We start from the raw sequence: 25630 nt of genomic DNA on the forward strand, positions 1-25630 counted from the left end.
ATGACGGATTTATTATTTTATGGATCCAATTTATTTTGAGTACATAATGTACCTAGATGTATTAATTATATGTGTTATATTTCCGCTGTATCGACTGCTAAGTCGACTTGGTTGGCAAGTTGGTATAGCGCTGGCCTTCTATGCCCAAGGTTGCGGGTTCGATCCCGGGCCAGGTCGATATGCGACAGGCTCATGTCAGTAGATTTACTGGCATGTAAAAGAACTCCTGCGGGACAAATTTCCGGCACATCCGGCGACGCTGATATAACCTCTGCAGTTGCGAGCGTCGTTAAATAAAACATAACATTTTAAACATCGACTGCTAACTGGTGTGATGTCAGCGCCCACTCTAGGGAGAAAGCAGAATCTCACGCTCTAGCTGGCTTGAAGGTCATTGAAATCAGTTCGGCTACATCAAAGGTACCGACGCGAAGTGTCCATTCTTTATAATCCCTATTCGCTGGCTGTACAGGGACAGACAGAATACATGATATCACATTTCGGTCTTAGTGATGCTTCACACTTATATTTCCGAAACAAATCTCGGAATATATATATTTTCCATGGTCTAGAGGAAAATCTTTAATTTGGATCTCCACTTGCGTTGACACTCTAGCTCCATCTCACTTACCGAATACCTCCAAACGCGCAGCATCTGCTGCTGAATTAGAAGAAGAAAGTCAATAAATATGCTCATCTCTTAGACAATTATATCTTTGTCCCATTTGCTGTGGAGACCTTCGGTCCTTGGAGTCATGACGCTAAAGTTTTGGTATCTCAAGTCGGCCAAATTTTGATCTCCATTACTGGTGATCGCCGTTGCACTACTTATTTGCGTCAACGCTTAAGTATTGCTTGCTATTCAACGCGGAAATGCAATGAGCGTTTTGGGTACTCTTCCAGAGTCCAGCCCTTTGGACGAACTTTTTTTCCTGTAAATTTTTTATCTCTATGTAAATGTTTATATTTAGTTTTTATACAGGATGTTTAAAAAATACGGGGCATAATTTCAGGTATGTATTTCCCACATGTAGACAATGAAAATAGTTCATTACAACATGTGTCCGGATATGCTTCATTTCCGAGTTATGGCCTTCACAACATTGAAATTCACCGGAACGTTTTTCTTTCCGCAGGTCGTTGTCATTACAGAAGATGTTCAAAATGTCCACCTCCTGCTTGAATACAGACCTCACATCAATGTCTCATTGGTCTGCGAACACGATCCCAAACTCCAGAAGTATTGCGTATGTCCTCAGAACATGCCACAATTCGATTCCGAAGGGATTCCAACAGTCTCCAGACAGTCGTGTGAGGAACAATGACTTGCAACGCTACCCTTCGTGTGCTGATAGAAGGAGTCATGTTCACAGCCTCCAGAATCTCCTCCTGTACTTCTGGGGTTGTAGATCTTGGTCGTCCCCTTCCCAAACCAGGAGAGTTAAATTTTCCATACTCGCACAGACGGTAATGGAGACGTACAAATGTCTTCCAATCTGGACATTGTCGCTGTGGATACCTCTCCTGGTACAAACGACGAGCCAGCGCAGCATTACCGTCCGCCTTACCGTACATGAAGTGTATCTCTGCCAGCTCTTGATTTGAATACATGTCGCACAGTCTAACGCCTACACAACACTGAATGTAACCTTCGCCTCGGAATGAACTGTCAGAGTGCCCTCTTAATGTCTCCTTTGACGGCAACGACCTGCGGAAAGAAAAACGTTCCGGTAAATTTCAATGTTGTGAAGGCCATAACTCGGAAATAAAGCATTTCCGGACACATGTTGTAATGAACTATTTTGATTGTCTGCATGTGGGAAATACATACCTGAAATTATGCCCCGTATTTTTGAAAACCCTGTATATGTGTAATTGTAACGGTGAAAATATTGTTAATCAAATAATTTTTTATTTATTTTTTATTTTTTTCATAAGTGTATATTATTTTTGGGAGTGTTTTTTGTAAGTAATTTTATGAGGCTGTCATTGATATGCTGATAAATTATTTGTACGAGTGCATCCAGCCTGGTAAAATAAGCATTTGTAGCGAAAACCTAATTTTAATTAAACTTTTATAAATTTGTATGGTTAAAACAATTTTCCAGTATCACAATACTGTGTCTATAATGAGAAACTTAAACTCTATAATTTTCCTTAAACAGGAAAGAGAATTTTGTACTGTTAGGTGAACTTAAAAAAAATCAAGATTAACTAGCGGTAATAAAGCTAAATTGGCAACACTGCCTGGCAGGAAGCTCTCTTTAGCAGAAGTTTTTCGATGGTTATCCCAGTACAGAACCTCTTTACGGGAGTCATATTTTCGGCAAGGCACCTTAAAAGTCCTGGCGTCAACACATGCATAATAACTTGCAGCCACGTTAAGGCAGGACGGATTTAGTACGTTATGTCTCTTCGTCATTACTACGCACATCACACGGAAATGACGCCATCTAGCAGGCCATATACTATTTATGAAAATGTTTAACAACATCCACTAGTTAATATGGCTTCTGATGTCATAGATTTATAGTAAACATTGAGTATTGCGCACAAGTTTTGTATACATAGCGAATACAGAGCTTTCAGTCCTGTGTGTAATTTTGCGGCACTGCTAGTGATAATTTTTTATTTCGTTTAAACAGACTGTCCTATTAAAAATACTGGTGCCATGGAAAACCTGAAAGCTAGATTTGCAAATACAAAGAATCGTTCTGAAAGTCAAGAGCAACACATTGTTATAATTTCAATTTGAAGAATATAACAAAAACGATCATGTGATCATAATTTGTAGGCTTTACATTATGTATTGACATATTGTGACGTCATTAACTTCTATCATGTGACCAAATACCTTACTATAATAATACCGGACAGCTGTATACTAGCAGCATTGACGTGAGTACGAAATATCGCGGACCTGACATCTAGCGGAAAGGGATGGAATTACGTCCACATATACAAATATTAACATAACGGGATTCGGACTGTTGTTTAAAACGCGAGTTACTAATGTGGAATTATATGTGAAACACTTAAGAAATGTTGAATAGTATTTAATGTAAAATTATTACCTTATATCAGAGCTGCATATTATGAGAATATTGCATACTTCATATTACTTTCCGTAATTATTAATTGTTACATATTTTTTCTTTGCTTTAGTGAGACAAAATCAGTTCTGACATTAGGAATGAATTTACAATAATGCTTTATATACCCATTGCTGCCAACTGCAAAAATAAAAATGGTAGTATTCTGATGCTTGTAATAATTATTAGTAAAGGCATGTAGACAAAATAAAAGTTAATTTGCTAAAACCTTAAAATTTCCAATATATTTTAACTTCTATTCATTTATTAGGTCTAAATAAAAAAGCTAATTTTTATTGTTTTATCAACATAGAGACAAAGGCATGAGGCCTAATAAGGAATGTTGTTGACTCACGTTTTATGAACTCTCGGAAATCGAAAGTACGATTTGGAGCAATTTGTAATGCTGTAATTGTCACAATTATAAACAGCATATATCGTCGGTTTCTTGGTAAAAGTGACCAAGTCCAAATTGAAAAATTGTTGGGAAAAAGCATTTAAAGTTTTAATGACCATCCAAAGATAACTGTACTTCTTTAGATGTTAGTAATGACTAATGAGTAATTTTTAAGGTAATTGTGCTATATTATTAGTTTTTAATATAAAATTATGTCTTAAATTTTCATAATGCTTGGAAGCCTTGGAATGTGACTTGGTCACTTTTACCAAGAAACCGACGATATACACCCTGACATTTTAACACAGCACTAATTAATAAAACTTAACTAGCCCAGCAACAATATACATTGCAGTTGATTACAGCTTGTTTCGCGAGTATCTCCACACCGGAAGGTAGGTAGCAGCACCATCGTCATTCGCACGCAAAACTGCTAGCTGTCCGGTATTATTATAGTAAGGTATTTGCTATAATAACACCGGACAACTAAACGTTCTGCGCGCTGGTGCTGCTACCTAGGCGGCCGGTGTGGAGATACTCGCGATACAAGCTTTATTCAACTGCAATGTATATTGTTGCTGGGCTAGTTAATAGTTTTATTAATTAGTACTAGTGTTAAAATGTCAGGGTGTATATGTGCTGTTTATAATTGCTACAATTGTAGCATTACAAATTGCTCCAAATCGTACTTTAGATTTCCGAGGGATCATAAAACGTGAGTCAACAACATTCTTTAGTAGGCCTAATTCCTTCGTCTTTGTGTTGATAGAAAAATACAAATTAGCTGTTTTATTTAGACCTAATAAATGAATAGAAGTTAAAATGTACGGTATTGGAAATTTTAAGGTTTTATCAAATTAAGTTTTATTGTTGTTCACATGCCTTTACTAATTATTACAAGCATCAGATTACTACCAATTTTATCTTTGCAGTTGTCAGCAATGCGTATATAAAGCATTACTGTAAATTCATTGTTAATTGATTTTGTCTCACTAAACCAAAACAAAATATGTAACAATTAATTACTGAAAGTAATATGAAGTATGCAATATTTCTCATAATATGCAGCTTTAATATAAGATAATGATTTTACATTAAATATTATTCAACATTTCTTAAGTGTTTCATATATTATTCCACATTAGTAACTCACGTTTTAAACAATAGTCCGAATCCCCCTGTGTTAATATTTGTATTTGTGGACGTAATTCCACGCCGCTCCGCTAGATGTCAGGTCCGCGATATTTCGCACTCACACCAATGCTGCTAGTATACAGCTATCCGGTATTATTATGGTATTTGATGTGGCCACAGGCAATGTTTGCAAAATGGTCGACAACGATGATTCGTTTCGACAGCGTGCTGTCATTAAATTCCTTGTTAAAGAAGAAAAATCTGCTGCTGAAATTCACCTCAGACTTCAGCGTGCATACGGAGATGTGTGCATGGGCGCCAGCAGTGTTAGGAGATGGGTGAAACATTTCGAAGATGGGAACACGAGCATCCAAGATGAGTCTCGTAGCGGTCGCCCTCGAACTGCCTCCACGGAACGCAACAAGGAAAGAGTTGATGAGTTCTGGGATGCATTTCGGTTGAATTTCTTGAACCTGGACAGACCATAAATGCTGTCCGCTATATTCAGACAGTTTTGAAGCTCCGTCGTGCATTGCGCGAGAAACGTCCTGGAAAGAAAATCATCCTGCAACACGATAACGCGTGGTCTCACACTGATCGTGTCACCGTGGAGATAATCAGAACATTTGGGTCGGAAACTCTTCCTCAACTCCCTACAGTCCCGACTTGGCACCCTCCGACTATCATCTTTTCGGTTCTGTGAAGGAGCAGCTGCGAGGCCAACGCTACGAGACGCTGGAGGACATCCGGAAAGCAGTGCGTCAGTGTCTTCGGGAAGATGAAACGGACTTCTACAGCAAGGCAATTTTCAAACTTAAAGAACGGCGAGAAAATGTGTGCAAAGAAATAGAGACTATGTTGAAAAGTAACAGAAAAGTCTGTAGAATAAGATGATGTGCCTGATTTGTCTAAAAAATAAAAATTAAGGTTTATAACAAAGGATTGCTCATGATTTTTAGTATGACCGTCGTATGTACGTTACTGTAGGTACGTTAACAGAAAACCACAATTTCAAGTCGCACAGAGTTTGTGTGCACTCGATGTGGGATTCTGGCGTCTTGTCAGCCCACTCGAGGTATGTGGATATAAAGGGAAAAATTGAGACGGTGTCGAGTGAAGTTCCTGGGTAGCTCAGTCGGTAGAGCGTTGGTGCGCTCAGCCAAAGGTCCCGGGATCGATACCCGGCCCCAGAATAATGTTTCCCTTGAAATTATGCAATAATATGCTGTAGACAGTATATTATACACTGCATAATGAATACGTCCGAATGGATAGCTCAGTTCGTGAGTAAAAACACTTATTGTTAATACAGTACTGTATCTTTATTAAACAAAAACCTAATGAAAATTATCAAACTTAAAATCGCGATATTTCCTAGTTTATTAATAATAATAATAATAATAATAATAATAATAATAATAATAATAATTCTTTATTTATACTGGCAGAGTTAAGACCATAGGGCTTCTCTTATACTCTACCAGGTCACAAAGTATACAAGCAGTTAAAATTTAACAAAAAGTTAAAGAACAGAATACTAGCATATTACAAAAAAAAGATAATAATAATAATAATAATAATAATAATAATAATAATAATAATAGCATAATAAAATCGACACTAAACAACATGAAGATGAACCATAATAGAAAAAAGAAAGTAAAATACATTGGAATATAGTAAGAGCAACTCATTTAGTACAAATGGTTAATATGGAAAACGTAAGGTAGAATATAACAAAATGGAATGTAATAAAATAATAATAAAAAAAGAAAAGAAGTACGAATATTAAATAAAATTCACAATAAAATGGCTATGATAATAAATTCATCGGCTGAAAAAGAGAACAAAAAGGGGAAAGGAAGGAAGGAAATATATAGCCTATATTTTTACAAAACTATCGCAGAGAAAACGGCTTATAACTGAAAGGAATCTGAATTAAAAAGTGCAATTTTAATTTATTTTTGAAACTAGACAATGTCCGACAGTCTCTGACATGTTGTGGGAGAGAGTTCTAGAGATGAGCTGCAGAGACCGTGAAAGATGAAGAGTAGAAGGATGATCTGTGTTTAGGAATGGAGAGTGTGATATGGTGTTGTGAGCGAGTATCTATTTCGTGATATGAGGACAAATGTTGAAAACGAGAAGCTAAGTAGCTAGGGTTAGAGGTTTGAAGAATATTGAAGAGTAAAGTGAGAGAGTGAATAGTTCTTCGCTCTTTACGTAAATGGATGAACTACTTTTCTTCCATCCTATACCTAGTAAAGTGATTTGTTTGTATTTTACGCCAGTATCATCGAACTCCAGTCGTGGAAGGGGGTAGCGAACGGTGTTTCCGGTTCTCAACCGTTAATCCAAAGGTGAAGCCAGGTTAATATTATAAATGTTAGTAAAAATAAAATGATGTCCCTGTAGTTGCTGTTATAGTCATCATCTTATCGTGTGTGAATTACCATACAGTTTGAAAGAAATTCATAAGGAATTGCAATTAGAATCATTGTTTGTCGTCACTGAATAGCCTGTACAGTTTAAAAGAAGCTTCAGGTAGGGATTACGTCATGTTCCAAAACATTCATCATCAAAACAATGCAATTCCAAACGACAGGAGAGCATAATTAAATGAATACATTGACAGATATGGAAGATGCAGAGGGTTCGAACCTCTCAAGGTCACCAGCTGGAGACAGACGGACGCTCTGCTGAATAACGCATCGTGGTTGTGACGTTCGAGCGGCGTTGATTGACGTCAGCGGCTGTCGAACTCACAACCCACTGTATCCACTGACCTGAATGATTGATTCGTGGTCTAGTTTCCCCCGGGGAAATCTGCATTGCCGTCGCGGCGTGACTCTCTCCTCGACACCCGACTAGTTATGAATATGCAACCTGCATAACAGCGGCCCTCTTTGCTCCCTGACCTCGTATCATCGCCTACTTTAGTTTATGTACTCCTTTGAAGAATAGAGTAATGCCATGATAATGACGCAGTATGAAGCGAATCTGGCACCGTTAGATGAAATGTAACTACTTTTAGGTGAAGCGCTAGTAATTTTCCTCCAAAAATACACTGTGTCCACAAATTATTGGACGATTATACAGGGTGTTTCATAATTAGGGGAGACATTTGTACCTATAAACTAGTGTTGTGGGATTTAATCGATTAATCGATCAATTTCTGTTGTAAGATTAATCGATCAAAAATATTTAATCGAATAATCGAGTCCATTAAAATTAATCGCTTATAGTTGATATTAATTATTATTTTGTTAATACAAACTGATACTCGTACTATTTCTCTCTCGGAAATTGCTTACTTAAAAGGACAACAGTAGGCCCCTACTGTTATTTTCTAACTGTAAACGAACTAGCGCAGGGAAAATCTTTGCACAAACACTTCGAAAGAGATGGAAATATGAGATTGATCTAGTCTACCTCTATTAAAAGTTGAAACACAATGCGAAACCCTTATTGAGTTTTATGGTTTTCCAAGAAAACTTCCACCTTTTGTCAGCTCATCTTCCTAGCATATGAAATACATACTTTTCTGGAATTCGTCCCCCTCATCCCTTATAAAATAGCCATGTCTACACTGTGTGCAAGTGAGAGCATAACTACCTTCTTCTCTTTCTAAAATCTGGTAATTCGATTACAATAGGGGCCAGTCTTCTGTTTCTACCGCTGTACTTTTGCAGTTTGCAGTTTCTGTACTGAGTTTGTATATGAAGATTGTGTGTTTAGATTGATAAAGAAAAAAAAAATCAGTTTTCTGTGGTTTGTGGAAAATGTAAACTCCATTATGTCATATGAGAATTTGAGAGGTAAATTCAGTGAAACGTTTGGATTTAAATTGAACGATCGTGGAGAAATGCTTGACAGAAAATAAGTTTTTCGTGTTTAGTGATGCAGGAAACATTGTTACTAAACGTAGAGCGGCACTTAATTCGGAGCATGTGAATGCACTCACATGTTTAAAATCACGGATGAAGCAGTATTAACTAGGTGAGTCTTCATACTGTTTGTTATTTATGTTTGTCTAAAAAATTCGCGGAGAAATTGACACACTAAATTATAAGCCTCATAATAAATATGTTAGTAAGTAATTAAAATAGTTGTTTTGTAATATAACGATACAATATATACAGATATACAACATTTAATACTTATCCTTATCACCGAACACAAGTTAAATTTAACAATAATTGGTATTACAGTATATTAAAACATTTTTTCAACTCGATCAAAACTCTATTAATCTATCGATTAAATATAAGTAGTTAATCAATTAAATATTTTGATCGATCAACAGCACTACTATAAACACTTTCACATTTTTTTGTTTAATTTTGGGAAATGAACATTTTTAAATGAAAAAATGCTTGAAATAATTATTGAAGATTCCTTTACAACTTCCTGTATATATTTTCCTGTTTTACAGATATGTTAAGGATGGAAAAAATAAAATGAAGGGATCTGTAAAGTTTTAAAAGGTACAGCAGGTTCATGTACCTTGGAACATACCCTCTTGTAAGTTGAAACACATAGATTATATGTGGAAATATAGCTATAAAAACTAACAATCATATTTAAAATGTATTTGCCATCATAAACCAGAGCAGACTTTTCTGATTGAGATTTTATATCTTGGAGGAGCCATAACTGCTTCAACAGCTTTCTTCAAGGCATCCGGATCAATTGGGGTCCTCTTAACTCCAGACTTACTTCGTGACATGATCTTAAAATAAAAGAAAAACAAAAACCGGTAGATCGTGTACCTTGGAACATATTCCATGGTACAAGATGTTTTATGTTCAAAGGTACAGGAGGGTGCACTTTTAAACTAATGTGGCTCCCAAAACTAGAGATTCGAATAAATCATGGAAATTATAGTAAGTTATTACTCACCAGATGATAGGGAACACACTGTACTTGAAAGATATTAACAAATACAATCTGTTTTTGTGTTAGAAAACATTTATATCAATGAACGAAATAGGCTATTTACTTTTGGTACTAAAAAAATGATTTTGTCCACAAAACTCACACTTTGTATAAAATCAAACTGCAACTACGACCAGAGCTATATAGCGGCTTTCTCTAAAATCTCCTTCAGTTTGAGTCCTCTAGATAGCAGCAAAAAAAAAATGTTCAAAGGTACACTATGCTAAATGTACAACAGTCTCCCCTATAGGTACAAGCTGACTGCAGAAATGAGCAGAGGAAAATAAACAAGACAAAAAGCTCTTCGAAACATAGGTAAACTATAGAGTTTTATGTATCAACAGTATAAATGATAACATGTACTCAATATGACCACTGTTCACGATAAGGTAGGCATCAGCACGTTTCCTCATCTATAATCGTACACGTTCGAATATCTCTAGCGTGAATGCTTTGATAACCATTGAAAATGCCTTTCCGGAGTTCGTTAACGTTTTGAACATGGCTGGAATACACAAAACATTTAAAATATCCCCAAACAAAAAACTCCTGAGAATTCAGAGAATTTAAGTCGGGGCACCTGGGAGGCCATGGTGTTGGTAAGGATACGGCCGATACACCTGTTGTGGAAACATATGCTAAAAAAACTCACGAACGTTCAGCCGGAGCTCCGTCATGCGTGTACCACAGCAGCTCCCTTTCCCAAGGAGACACATCATCAAATAGGCTGTGTGGCTATTGTTTCAGAAAATACAGGTACGCGCCACCATGTAAGACATGAGATCCTAACGTTCTAGCGGTTGCAAATGCACGAGGTGTAGGCCTATTCAATTTCTGGCTGCAGATGATTTCCGGACCTGTGTTTATTACGACTGTTCGCCTTGTTTCGTTACCCTCTGGCCACCCCTGAAGTTTGTATCTATAATTATTAGTGCTGTTGATCGATCAAAATATTTAATCGATTAACTATTTGAATTTAATCGATAGACTAATCGAGTTTTGATCGAGTTTAAAAAATGTTCTTACTGCAATACACAATTATTGTTAAATTTAACTTGTGTTCGGTGATAAAATTAAGTTTTAAATGTTGTATATCTGTATATATTGTATCGTTATATTACAAAACAACTATTTTAATTACTTACCAACATATTTATTATGGGACTTATAATTTATTGTGTCAAATTCTCCGGGAATTTTTGAGACAAACATAAATAACAAAAAGTATGAAGACTCACCTAGTTAATACTGCTTCATCCATGATTTTAAACGAGTGAGTGCATTCACATGCTCCGAATTAAGTGCCGCTCTACGTTTAGTAACAATGTTTCCTGCAACACTAAACACGAAAAAACTTTCTTTTTGTCAAGCACTTCTCTATGATCGTTCAATTTAAATCCAAATGTTTCACCGAGTTTACCTCTCAAATTCTCATATGACATAATGGAGTTTACACTTTTCACAAACCACAGAAAACTGATTTTTTTTTCCTTTATCAAACTAAACACACAACCTTCATATACAAACTCAGTACAGAAACTGCAACTGCAAAAGTACAGCGGTCGAAACAGAAGACTGGCCCCTATTGTAATCGAATTACCATATTTTAGAAAGAGAAGAAGGTAGTTACGCTCTCACTTGCATACAGTGTAGACATGGCTATTTTATAAGGGATGAGGGGAACGAATCCCAGAAAAGTATGTATTTCATATGCTAGGAAGATGAGCTGACAAAAGGTGGAAGTTTTCTTGGAAAACCATAAAACTTATTAAGTATTTCGCATTGTGTTTCATCTTTCAATAGAGGTAGACTAGGTCACTGTCCTCATATCTCCATCTCTTTCTGAAGTGTTTGTACAAAGATTTTCCCTACGCTATCTGGTTTACAGTTATAAAATAACTACTATTGTGCTTTTAAGTAAGCAATTTTCGAGAGAGAAATACTGTCGGAATTTTTAGTATGAGTTTCTCTTAACAAAATAATAATTAATATCAACTACAACCGATTAATTTTAATCGACTCGATTATTCGATTAAATATTTTTGATCGATTAATCTTACAACAGAAATTGATCGATTAATCGATTAAATCCCACAACATTAATAATTATTATGTATGTATGTATTAACACTACAATTGGGTATACACCCGGTGGCAGTGATATATAATATACAATAATTACAATTCCATGAAATAAAATAAAATAAACGTAAATGAAATAAATTAAGATAAACGTAAATCTATAAATAGTAGATGCAATAAACATAGGACTATAAATAAAGACTATTCTACAATAACGCCTACGATAAGAAAAAGTAAATCTAACTTATATATACTTCTATTTCACCCAACTATTACCAATTTAAATAATTACATATCACCTTAATTAATTACTTACCAACTTAATTACATATCATCTTAATTAATGATATATCACCCTAATTTATTTACATATCAACTAAATTGCATATCATCTTAATTAATGACATATCACCCTAATTTATTTACATATCAGCTAAATTGCATATCATCTTAATTAATGACATATCAACGTAATTAATTATATATCAACTCAATTAGTTGCATGACACAACTTAAATAATTACACTGCACTTCCAGTTACATTTTCAGTCTAATCTTCTCAACCTTTCCTTAAATGTATTGATTTTATTTTTAAGAGGACCACCCTGAAAGATTGCCGCAGGTAAGCTGTTCCAGTCTACTATTGTGCGGTTAACAAAGGAAAATTTTGCCACGTCCGTTCTTTGTTTTCTACATTTAAACTTCCTAATATGATCAGCCCTTCCTAAGTATGATGGTGTTGCTAATCTAGCATTGATATCGGTCCATGCTTTGTGTCCCATTTGTGCCTTGAACAATGCGGTGAGTCTGGTTTTTCGTCGCCTTAATTTGAGAGGTTCCCGCCCTAAATCTTTTACTATCTCCTCACCAAGTCCCTTCCCCATTTTGACATATTTTGCTGCCTTGCGTTGTACCTTTTATGAAATAATCTGCATAATAGGCCTACTATACGAGTATTTTCACTAACATTGAATAGACAGGCATGACATTATTACCATTTGAAAGAGGAGTATTTCGAATTTCGCTATCTCAGTTCCATTTCTTATTTATCGGGAAACGTGTACATTATTGTTAGAGAAAATGGCCGAACCTTCCAAACAAACCGTAGCTGATGTATAATCAAATAGACGCAATGTAACAATGCTGTAGCGGTTCGCCGAATGTTCCAACAGCAATTTGGACATCCTGGTCCTCCCGCGTCGACAATCGGATGGTGCTACGAACAGTTTCGCTTATATGGGTACAATAAGGGAGCTCAAAGTTTTATTTCTGTATCTACATATACATCTATTATCAGGCAATACATCTCACTTGACGATATGTGTCAGAGGAAGAAAAATAATCGTTTGTGTATTACATCTAAAGTCTGATTAGTACAATAGGGTAATTTTTTTAGCTAGTCGGCGATGTAAAAATCCACAAACGATTAGGGAAAATACGGGAATTTTACTTGAAGCAAGTGAAGAAATAGGTTTGAAAGTAAATCCCGAAAAGACAAAATATATGATTATGTCTCGTGACGAGAATATTGTACGAAATGGAAATATAAAAATTGGAAATTTATTCTTTGAACAGGTGGAACAATTCAAATACCTGGGAGCAACAGTAACAAATACAAATGACACTCGGAAGGAAATTAAACACAGAATAAATATGGGAAATGCCTCTTATTATTCGGTTGAGAAGCTTCTATCATCCAGTCTGCTGTCAAAAAATCTGAAAGTAAGAATTTATAAAACAGTTACATTACCGGTTGTTCTTTATGGTTGTAAAACTTGGACTCTCACTTTGAGAGAGGAACATAGGTTAAGGGTGTTTGAGAATAAGGTTCTTAGAAAATATTTGGGGCTAAGAGGGATGAAGTTACAGGAGAATGGAGAAAGTTACACAACACAGAACTGCACGCATTGTATTCTTCACCTGACATAATTAGGAACATTAAATACAGACGTTTGAGATGGGCAAGGCATGTGGGATACATGAGGGAATCCAGAAATGCATATAGAGTGTTAGTTGGGTGCCCGGAGGGAAAAAAGATCTTTGGGGAGGCCGAGACGTAGATGGGAAGATAATATTAAAATGGATTTGAGGGAGGTGGGATATGATGATAGAGACTGGATTAATCTTGCTCAGGATAGGGACCAGTGGCGGGCTTATGTGAGGGCGGCAATGAACCTCCGGGTTCCTTAAAAGCCAGTAAGTAAGTAAGTCGGCGATGTATGCAATGTATGCCCATTATCTCCTGGCTTATTTTCCGCATGAGCGATGCCTTGTTGGTATCAGTTGTGAGGTTCAGACCTGTCTGCGGACAGTTCACTAAATTACTACTGGGTCATTCCATACAAAATTTTAAGAATATGCCTGCGATGTCATGAAGTTTTTTGGACTTTTAATATAATAATGTTGTTATGAAAATAAATTTAACTGTCAACTATGACCGCCATATCATTAATATTTTAGTCATATGGATGATTGAAAAATGGGTGGCAGTTACATGTTATCCATCATTTAAAATATTCTAGACACCGTATATGAAGTGACATCGAAACTAAACAGACGCCATTGTAAACCTGAATAACCATATATTAATACCTTAGGGTGCTATTCATAGACATTTCGCAGCACGCGCTACGAGCGTACTAAGCTAGTCCCGGCTATCCACTGGTTACTAGTACAGAATTCAAATCATATCCTATCGCTAACACTGGTTTATGAATACGAAAAACGCTGATAATCCACCGGAAGCCCGCGCTAAAAATGTCTATGAATACGGCCCTTAAAGACTAATCCGAATAATATTAAGGCATGCTTATAAAAACACCTCACTGAAAAAAATAAATAGTTTTATATTCGAATGCAACAAATTAAATTCATGCGAATTGCATTCGTATTAAAGAAATGTTATTCCTAATCCATCTCCCAAGTTTTATGACTTTATCTCGAAAAAACCTGTGAATAATTAAATTAATAAAATTATTAATTTTTGTTCGGACGGTTGAAAATCGCTTGCTATGTGTAGCGGTCGCAGCGTTCGCGAGACTTCATAACGATGAGTAATCTCAAACGCCCGTCTCCCTGACCTTGATCGCGCAACATTCTGTACGACGGGAGAGCCTACCTGCTGAGCTCCTTTGTTCCGGTGAGTTATTTTTATTAAAAACTGGCATGATATTTAAGTCAACATTCTGACATTTTCACAGTGGAATCAATATACCCTAAAGAATTAAACACGTGTTTTTTCGTGTGTAAAAATGAATTGCATTTTGTGTTGTATGTATGTATTTAAAACACTACAATTGGGTATACATCCGGTGGCAGTGATATATAAAATACAATAATACCATTACAGTTACAGTAATAAAAGAAAAAATAAAATAAAATAAACCTAAATTTATTTCTAACTATAAATAAATAGCTGCAATAAACCTAGGACTATAAATAAAAACTATGCTATAATAACACCTACAAGTAAACCTAACTTATGATATAATTACTTCTATTTCACCCAACTATTACCAATTTAAGTAATTACATATCACCTTAATTAATTACAAATAATATAATTACATATCATCTTAATTCATTGCATATCACCTTAATTTAATTATACATCAACTTAATTACATGACAACTTAGATAATTACACTGCCCAACAATTATATTTTCAGTCTAATCTTTTCAACCTTTCCTTAAATGTATTGATTTTAAGAGGACCACCCTGAAAGATTGCCGCAGGTAAGCTGTTCCAGTCTACTATTGTGCGGTTAACAAAGGAAAATTTTGCTACGTCCGTTCTTTGTTTTCTACATTTAAACTTCCCAATATGATCTGCCCTGCCTAAGTATGTTCTGTATACTTTTTAATTATTTTACGGTTGGTAACTATTTAAAAATTTTATATATATATATATATATATATATTCATTTTAAGGGCATTTATAAACAAGGCTCTCATTTTTCGAATTGCATTGAAATCACTTTTCCATCTTCCTTTACATCAATAAAATGAAACCGTGTTCTTTGTTAAACCAATATTTTAAATTCTGATTGCTGCCAAACTATGAAAGATATAAATATAGTATTGCTTGAAATTCATATTTAGAACATATAAAATAACCTACTACAAGATTTTTAACTTTTGAGACATCATGGTTCAAAAACATACTTTTTTGCATGGAATGACCCTACCACTACATACATACATACATACATACATACATACATACATACATACATACATTTTTATAGTATGTTTTCTTCTATAATGTCTTTGTGTGTTCACAATTTATTCACTACTAGCCGTACCCGTGCGCTCCGCTGCACTGTTAGAAATAAATATAAAGTAATTACATAATTAAAATAGGACGTTTGATCCAGGGAACAACTTTTACAACAACGCAAGATAATCTGCTTCGCTCATTACCCTTTTTTTTTTTTGCATTGCATTTATTGCATATATATTTTATGTATTTTAACACGATTCAATTGAGCATAGTTAAAATTTGAATTATAAAATAATGGATTGCTAAGCTAACGTACTATTACTGCATACTAAATCAATACACTCTCGTTGTTCGTTAATTCTCTGAGATTGAAATGAGTGTACATAAATATTATTTTAAGAAATACAGAAAACGAATGTACAAAATAGCCTATCACATTTTCTGTGCATAAGAAGCTATTTTAATCTTACCTGTCCTCGATTTACTCAGACGCTACTGTAATAACATTATAGCATTATGTCCATTTAGAGAAACTACACTTTCCAATGGTGAAATAATAATTAATTATACAAATCGGTTAATTTAGCTTCTGATATTACTTCATACAAACACAGAAACATTCTCTGTAGACTACGTTTAATAGCTTTCGATTGTTGTGTCCAAGGCCCCTGTTTCGATTGTTGTTGTCCAAGGCCCCTTATAGACGAAGTCATTTGTTCTTAATTCATTGCACCGTCTTAGTTGGCGTTATTTTAATTTTAAAACTCATTTATCTCATTAAATATCAGTCCTATCAAAATTTTGTAAAGAATAAAACTTATCGGAAATCATTTTTAAAGAAACTTTTGTCATGTAACATTTTTCACAAAAATCAATAATAAGCGAGATATTTCGATTTATTTAATTCAGGCCCCTTATAACCCCCCTTTTAAATAAAGCATTTTGAATGCCATATAGCCTAAAATCTAAGTTACAACGAACTTAATTTATATTCCAATTTTCATATAAATCGGTTCAGCCATTATCGCGTGAAAAGGTAACAAACATCCAGACAGACAGACATACAAACAAAATTTTCTAAAATGCGATTTTCGGTTTCAGGGTGGTTAATTATATATTTTAGGACCAATTATTTTTGGAAAATCGAAAATTACCAGAAAAATTTCGGCTACAGATTTATTATTAGTATAGATGATGTTGACATTCACTGTTGTTACAGGCCGAGAATCTGCTGATGGACGGTCACATGAACATCAAAATCGCGGACTTCGGGTTCAGCAACTACTACACGCCGGGCGAGCAGCTTGCCACGTGGTGCGGTTCCCCACCCTACGCCGCGCCCGAGGTCTTCGAAGGCAAGAAGTACACGGGGCCAGAGATCGACGTCTGGGTGAGTCATCTGCACGTAAGCGAAGCGCGGCAAAGTCATACTACAGGGAAAAAGAGCGAGGTGGACTAAAATAACATGCAAAACAGCGGAGAAAAATAAACCAGTGTTGCCAATTTAATTCATTTATTTATGTCTATAACAGGGCAAAGCCCCAATTACAATAGACAATACAAATATTAATTGTTTAGAACATACCTGCACAAACAGTGCTCAACGAGAGGAAGATACGTCAGAATGACATAGACTTGCTATAGGTAGAGGAGAGGGAAACGACCACTCAGTTATAATCTAGTGGAGTGCAGTGTGTAGGCCTATTCTCAGTAACTGTTTCACGTTGCTTACCTACTGCTACAGTACAGTATGGAGAAATCTAAAAGACGGAACATAACATTTAACATTTAACGATTTATAGCTCGAACTTATTGATCTTCAATGTGACCTAAGGGCTAAAGATCGTTTGAATAATACTACTAGCCTGGTTGAGTTTTACAAGACTAGACATTAGCAATAATATCCACGACTACACAGGCTGGCTGTGAAAATGATTGCTATGTTTGGCTCAACATTTACATTTGTGAGCAACTGTCTTCTATAATCAACTTTAATAAAGGCAGACATCGAACATCTGTAACTGATGTTTCATTACGATCAGTAGGCTACTGTTCCTTTCAGCTGCCAACAGCATAAAACCTCATTTTAATGTACAGACAAATAAAAATATAACAAAATGATATTGTACATTTAAGTAGCTATAGAATTTCTATTGTGAATATGTTAGGAGAAAATACACAAACGATTAGGGAAAACACGGAAATTTTACTTGAAGCAAGTAAAGCGATCGGTTTGGAAGTAAATCCCGAAAAGACAAAGTATATGATTATGCCTCGTGACCAGAATATTGTACGAAATGGAAATATAAAAATTGGAAATTTATCCTTCGAAGAGGTGGAAAAATTCAAATATCTTGGAGCAACAGTAACAAATATAAATGACACTCGGGAGAAAATTAAACGCAGAATAAATATGGGAAATGCGTGTTATTATTCGGTTGAGAAGCTCTTATCATCCAGTCTGCTGTCCAAAAATCTGAAAGTTAGAATTTATAAAACAGTTATATTACCGGTTCTTCTGTATGGTTGTGAAACTTGGACTCTCACTCTGAGAGAGGAACATAGGTTAAGGGTATTTGAGAATAAGGTGCTTAGGAAAATATTTGGGGCTAAGAGAGATGAAGTTACAGGAGAATGGAGAAAGTTACACAACACAGAACTGCACGCATTGTATTCTTCACCTAACATAATTAGGAACTTAAAATCCAGACGTTTGAGATGGGCAGGGCATGTAGCACGTATGGGCGAATCCAGAAATGCATATAGAGTGTTAGTTGGGAGACCGGAGGGAAAAATACCTTTAGGGAGGCCGAGACTTAGATGGGAGGATAATATTAAAATGGATTTGAGAGAGGTGGGGTATGATGATAGAGACTGGATTAATCTTGCACAGGATAGGGACCGATGGCGGGCTTATGTGAGGGCGGCAATGAACCTTCGGTTTCCTTAAAAGCCATTTGTAAGTAAGTAAGTATAGAATTTCTATTATTTCTGTAAATTAAATATTTCTTTATTAATTAATAATAGTCCAAGATAGTTCTGCAAAAACTGAACGGGAATTCATTTCATAAGCACTCGTAATAGTACTTCCTTTTGTGTACATTTTGTACGAGATCACCCCTTCTTCCAGTCCACCCTTATACAGAGCGCACCTAATATCTGCATTCCGCTCATGAGCTTTCAGCCGGCTCGGAGAGCGCAAACCTTGTGCAGGCCTGGTTTAGAACATAAAATTGGAGATAACATGAAAAAAGAGATAAAACAGACACAAATGCAATGTACAAGTGTAAATACAAATGAAAAATTAAAAAAAAATCAATAAACAGTCAAATAGATACCACCTAAATAAAAGACACAAATATAGATGTAAATGAAAAATACAAAATAAAAATAAATGAGAAATAGGTAGATAAATATAGATCTCATAACCAAAAGATGTAGTAGCTATAAATCGCAATTTACAGAGTAACAAATAGATAGCAATATTATTTAAAACAACTTCCTTCAATATATTAATAAGAAATGTTTATCTTACATGTAAGAAATGCTGAAATCTAGATTCCATGCTTTACATATTTAATTGAATTTTGAACACATTTTTAACACTGGTGAATTTTTATGTGCTAAAGGGTTTGGTTTTTTTTTTTTATAATATAACAATTGACGATTTCTTAAATATGATGTTCTAGCGTTAAGCTGGTTTTGTGATAATATTTCGCTATTATCCAGTAGACCGTTGAATATTTTATACAATAAAAGTTCCTCAGCCAGTAATCTACGACTGGCAAGAGACATTAAATTAAGTTCAGCAAGTAGATTGTTGTACGAAGTTTTGTTATAGAGGGCCGAATAATGATATTTTTTAAAATACAGATATCTTGAGAATCGTTTTTTAATTTTTTCAATTTGATTGCTATGTAATTTACAAGTGGGTGACCAGAGTACTGAGGCATATTCCAATGACAGTTAAAAAGGAGTGTCAAAGTCGAAATTTTTTGTAAATTTTTGGAATTTCTAATAATACATCCCCGTTTTTGAAAGCATTATTTGTTATATTAAATATCTGATTATGAAAAGTCAAATTGTGATTAATAGTTACCGAGATCTTTTACACAATATATTCGTTGTAATTGTTCATAATTCATTGCATAATTAGCCTACCTCATTATACAGGGACATCATTTTATTTTTACTTCAATTTTTATTGTATCTTAGTTTTTGAATGTACTTCACTCCCAACCCTTCTACTAATGATGTTCAACCGTCCTCCACACACATCCAAGACCGCATATACAGTCATAGTAGCCTTACGGTCATACTAAAGAGTACGTTCCAAAAATATGTTCGCGTTTTCCAGTGACGAAAGAACTTTCAATATTGAATCATTTTCGCACAGTACTGTCGTTCATTTGCCTACGTCGTATCCCGGTTTCCCCCCACCAGCTTTTATTCGCCAGCTAGTGGCTGGGCTGTCTTAGCTCTTTTCTGAGAACATTAATTTCTGTTAGGAATTGGACGTCTACGTAATATTATACAATTTTTTTAAATAACTTAAATAAAAGGGCCTCTTTAAGTAATTAACTGTCACGTGATTTCCTCCCTTTCTACGACCCTACGACATAACCACTTGGACGGACAGTAAATAGCATGTCTGAGTAATTTTATCTTTTCGGATCGGGCAGAAGTGAAGATTGAATTTACAGTACGTAAGGTACTCTTTTGCAGAGTAGGTACAGAATTATTTCAACACGAGTTACTAGTACGAATGACGAAACTGGTAATTGGAATTAGGTACAATAGTCTATTGTGCGATAATATGCATATTAGAACTGAAGCCTGTATCGAAATGAAAGGCCACCATTTTCAAAAATGTGTTTAAATATCCATACTATGATTATTTTTCAATTTAACTTCATTCTCTATATCGTACGCTAATGTGCTGTAGACAGTATATTATACACTGCATAATGAATACGTCCACATGGACAGCTCAGTTCGTGAGTAAAAACATTCATTGTTAATACTGTACTGTATTTTGATTAAACAAAAACGTAATGAAAATAATCAAACTCAAAATCGCGATATTTCCTACTTTACGTAAATGGATGAACTACTTTTCTTCCCTCCTATACCTAGTAAAGTGATTTGTTTGTATATTACGCCAGTATCATCAAACTCCAGTCTTGGAAGGGGGTAGCAAACGGCGTTGATTCAAAGGTATAGCCAGGTTAATATTAAAAATGTTAGCAAAAGTAAAATGATGTCCCTGTATAATTAATTTTGTGATTTTGTCACCATATCTGGTGTTTTTGGGAAGCCATTTGGTTCGAAAAAATGTCATTTAGGGACATGTCGAAATTCTGGTGTTTTTAAAGGAAATCTAGTGGTAAATCTGGAGTTATGGATGTACAAAATTAATATTTGATTTATTCTGGTTTTGAATTTAATTAACCTTGAATCTTAATTTATTGGGAAAAGGTTGGCATCACTTAGCTTCTCAAAATAATTTGTAACATCTCGACGTGGGGGTTCCCCTCTCCATCATTACAGTGATTGCATGACTCCAATTCACAGAATGTCATGAGGAAACAGGAAGTAGGAAGAAGTCGGCGCATCTTTGTTCTGTTTCATTAGTAGATCATTTTGTTCATTAGTTGCCGGAACTTTTCCTTATGCAAAAGCCTTTTTATTTTATTTTTTTTTATTTTTACGATCCTTTATAAGATAAGTGCAATGTGGAGTTGTGTTACTGTTAGTGAAAATCTCTTTGAGCTAGCTACACTGGCTTCATCATTTCTAACTCTTCCATACTCACATGCCGATGTTGAAGGCGTGTTCAGTGTAGTGAATTTGACCAAATCTAAGCTGCGAAATGTAATGGAAATTGAAACACTTAATGCTATTATGTGTATTAAATTGGACTTGTAAAAAGTCAACAAATGCTGCCATAACCACAGTTTACCAGAAGATGTCGTTACACAAATTTTTATTTTACCCTTCAGTCATATACGCTCGCAGCGTCAACTTCTAGAGGACTATGTGGTCTTTGAAGAGGAAGGAGAAGAGGAAATGTTTTAAGCCTTAAGCTAGGATTATAATTTCTGAATAATGGGACGCATCTTTTATTTGTATTTTAACACAAATGCTCCCATATGAGTAAAATTGATTAAATATAAGGTAACCGGGGGTAATAAGCAGTGGCGTAGCATGAAATTTTGAGCAGGGGAAGCTAACTCAAGTTGTCTTTCATGCAATATGAGAAAATGTATTACAAAAATACAGTCTTAAAATAAATAGTAGTCAATTTCAAGTCAGCAGTCGAAGATTGGTTGGAACATCGTAAGTAACACCAATAAGGCATGACCTCAAATGATACGTAATAAAATACGATTTCACGGTTTACACATATCTCTAACAAATAGACACGTATACGTATAACATTAGCTCACTCCCTGTCATACTTAGAGAAATCACAATATTAGTATCATTACGTAAGTATGCGTCTGTCTTTTGGTTGTGTCCTTCATTGACAGCAAGGGAGTCGGTCATTTGTTTTTTAAATCACACTTTTGTTCGTAAGTCAGTCTTGATAATACAATTGTCCTAAAAAATTCAAGTAAATTAGTGTCAGGAACTGTTATTTCGCTCATTATTTATTATATTAGCCACAATGCACACTAACACTTCAACTGAACACAACTGACGAAAAGGGATAACTCGGAAACTACTTATTTTAAATGTTAAAGCTAGCTTCTTTGCGAGCCTTGCGACTAGGGTAGTTTAGTTAGAAAGGGATGGAAAATCTGCTGGGTGGATTACACAGAAGAAACCGGTCTGCTTGGAAACTGGTGTGTGCAGGCTTCTTGTTTGCTGCTGCATCACAAATCATCCTGAGCTGCCGCATCACAATATTTAACGCGTAAATATAAATTCTATTAAAATTAATAAATAATTTTGTCCATAAACTGCAGGTTTATTATGAAATTATTATTAACTGGGGAAGCTGAGCTTTTTAGCTTACATTGACGCTACGCCACTGGTAATAAGGCCCACCTAAGGAATAAAACGTTCTTTCTTTGAAATGGAGACGATTAGTAATTTTTAAATAGTGGCATAGCTTACTTTTATAGTTATCTTATAATATTTTACTTCAAATAAAATAATATTCAAACAGACACATAAATGCTGTGAGCAATGAAAATTAACATCATGTCACTGGGCCTTATATCCTGCTGTGACAGATAATAAGGTCTGCAATAAAGAATACAAGTATTGGACACAATTTGGGCATACAAAGTCTTCAGTTTTTTCCCCAGAGAGAGACCTACATATTCATCGTGCACCCAACATTCACAAGAAAAACACACACATGTATATCTACAACAATTCTCTTCGCAGACAGAACATATCCGCGTCCCCTGGATGTTTACAAATCCTGAAGTTGATGGTTCATCCCATGCTCTTTCTGCATTAGGAATTGTCAGTCTTTCGTTTGTTTTATTTCTTGCAAAAAAGATTGTGCTTCAGAGTTTGAACTTCATAGTTCAGGGACTTCTATGAACTTGTGGGCGTTTCCACGTATTTATTTCATGGGCCTTATTTCCTGCTCTGTTACTTCGCGCCAATTTTAATTTATGGAGTGCTTATATGCTCATTAGCAGGGAAAGGATTTATATGTAAATACATATTTACTTATAAAGCTAATATAATTTATATTTTGCATTATCTTTATGTTTCACAATGTGTAGGGTTGAAAAATCCTACTTTTATTTTCCATATTTTTCCATATTTTAGAGTTTAGTACATATTTTCGTTAATTTCCATATATTTTCCATATTTCATATAAAACAGTCCATATTATATTAGGTTTAACAATAAAACAAAACAAAATTCCATTAACTTTTAAAAATACATTTCAACAATAGAGATTTAAACACATGTTCAGTAATCCCTTTAACATCAGAGTTATTTGAAAATTAGCAGTCCTATCAACAATGGGAAAGTAAGTTACAAAACTGTATTAATTTAATTTAAAATTTTTAACAGACTTCAGTTGTGCAGCTCAACAGTTAAATGCCAGTCAGAGTACACATAGGTTCAGTTTTGTAAATCATACTATAAAGACGGTAAATATGCCAAAAGTACGTCATTCAGTCAATTTAAAATCAAAACTAACAAGTTACATTTCAGAATTTAAAGAAGATGGTTTATCAACTGACAATAAAATATTATTTTGTAATTTGTGTCAGTGTGCAGTATCATCTACACAAAAGTTCCTGGTGCAACAACACATTACAACTAGTAAACATCAGGCCAACAAACAACTAAATTCCAAGCAGAGACAATTGTTTTTAACACAACCAACAACATCGAATGTAAGATCTGAGTTTAACATCGACCTGTGCCGTTCTCTCATCTCTGCTGATATTCCTCTCTACAAACTAAAGAATAAGGTCTTCAGGGAATTCCTTGAAAAATATACTCAACATACAATCCCGGATGAGTCAACACTTAGGAAGACGTATGCTCCATCCATCTACGATGAGACAATACAGAAGATAAGAGATGAAATTAAAGATAGTTCAATTTGGGTTTCCATTGATGAGACTCCCGACAAAGAAGGTAGACTTGTTGGTAATGTAGTTATCGGTTTGTTAAGTGAACAATATTCTGAACGAATTCTTTTACATTGTGATGTTCTAGAAAAGTGCAATAACAAAACTATAGTTAAACTGTTCAACGAAGCTATGGGTATCCTGTGGCCAAAGGGTATTATGTACGATAATGTGTTATTCTTTATTAGCGATGCTGCCCCTTATATGGTCAAAGCTGGACAAGCATTATCTGTTGTATATCCTAAATTGACTCATTTTACTTGTGTGGCGCATGCATTTCATCGTGTGGCAGAAGTGGTCAGAGACAATTTCCCTAAAGTAGATTTGTTGATTTCATCAGTGAAAAAAGTATTTCTCAAAGCTCCCAGTAGAGTTAACGTGTTGAAAGAAATGTACCCTGAAATTCCATTGCCACCAAAGCCAATTTTAACTAGATGGGGTACATGGCTAGAAGCAGTTGAATATTATGCCGAACATATAGACTCTATTAACAATGTTCTCCTTGCATTGGACTCTGAAGATGCAGTCTCAATTGATACTGCGAAAACAGTTACCTGTGACATAAGTGTGAAGAATGACTTAGCTCACATTCAGCATACATTTTCATGCATCATAAAAACGCTCAAAAGTCTCCAAAATAGGCACCTTTCACTATCTGAAAGTTTTGAAATTATAAATAGTACTGTGGAACAACTGAATCGTGGTAGAGGTAAAGTTGCAGATGCAGTAAGAGCTAAGGTGGACACTGTACTTTCAAAAAACCCTGGATATGAAGAACTACAAAAGGTTGTTGCTGTGATGAGTGGTGAATCAACAGTGAAGATTAACTTGGACTTATCCCCAGCAGACATTGTGAAATTGAATTATGTACCAGTTACTTCTTGTGACGTCGAACGCTCTTTTAGTCAGTATAAATCTATCCTCAGAGACAATAGAAGAAGATTCACTTTTCAGCACTTGAAAGAAATGTTTGTAACCTATTGTTATGGTAACAGACAATAAAAATTGTGTTTTGTTGAAACTACATTGGAAGATAAGGTACGTCCATTATATTTTTTGTTTAGTTTGATTAAAATGTACCAATATTTAACGTACATAGTCATTTTTTTATAATTTTAAGTCCATATTTAATTCCATATTTTGGTAAAAA

The 25630-nt window shown here is 35.0% G+C and overlaps 1 protein-coding gene across 1 annotated transcript in view; it reads left to right on the forward strand.

The window, feature by feature from the left end:
- LOC138698547 (serine/threonine-protein kinase SIK2-like) overlaps positions 1–25630 on the forward strand; it is a 282464-nt gene that overhangs the window by 182892 nt on the left and 73942 nt on the right. Inside the window, exon 5 of the mRNA XM_069824552.1 lies at positions 17085–17255. Coding sequence (XP_069680653.1) covers positions 17085–17255 — 171 coding nt within the window. The remainder of the gene's footprint in view (positions 1–17084; positions 17256–25630) is intronic.

This window comes from Periplaneta americana, chromosome 4 (assembly GCF_040183065.1).
Source record: "Periplaneta americana isolate PAMFEO1 chromosome 4, P.americana_PAMFEO1_priV1, whole genome shotgun sequence".
In the NCBI taxonomy this organism is placed as follows: Eukaryota; Metazoa; Arthropoda; class Insecta; order Blattodea; family Blattidae; genus Periplaneta; species Periplaneta americana.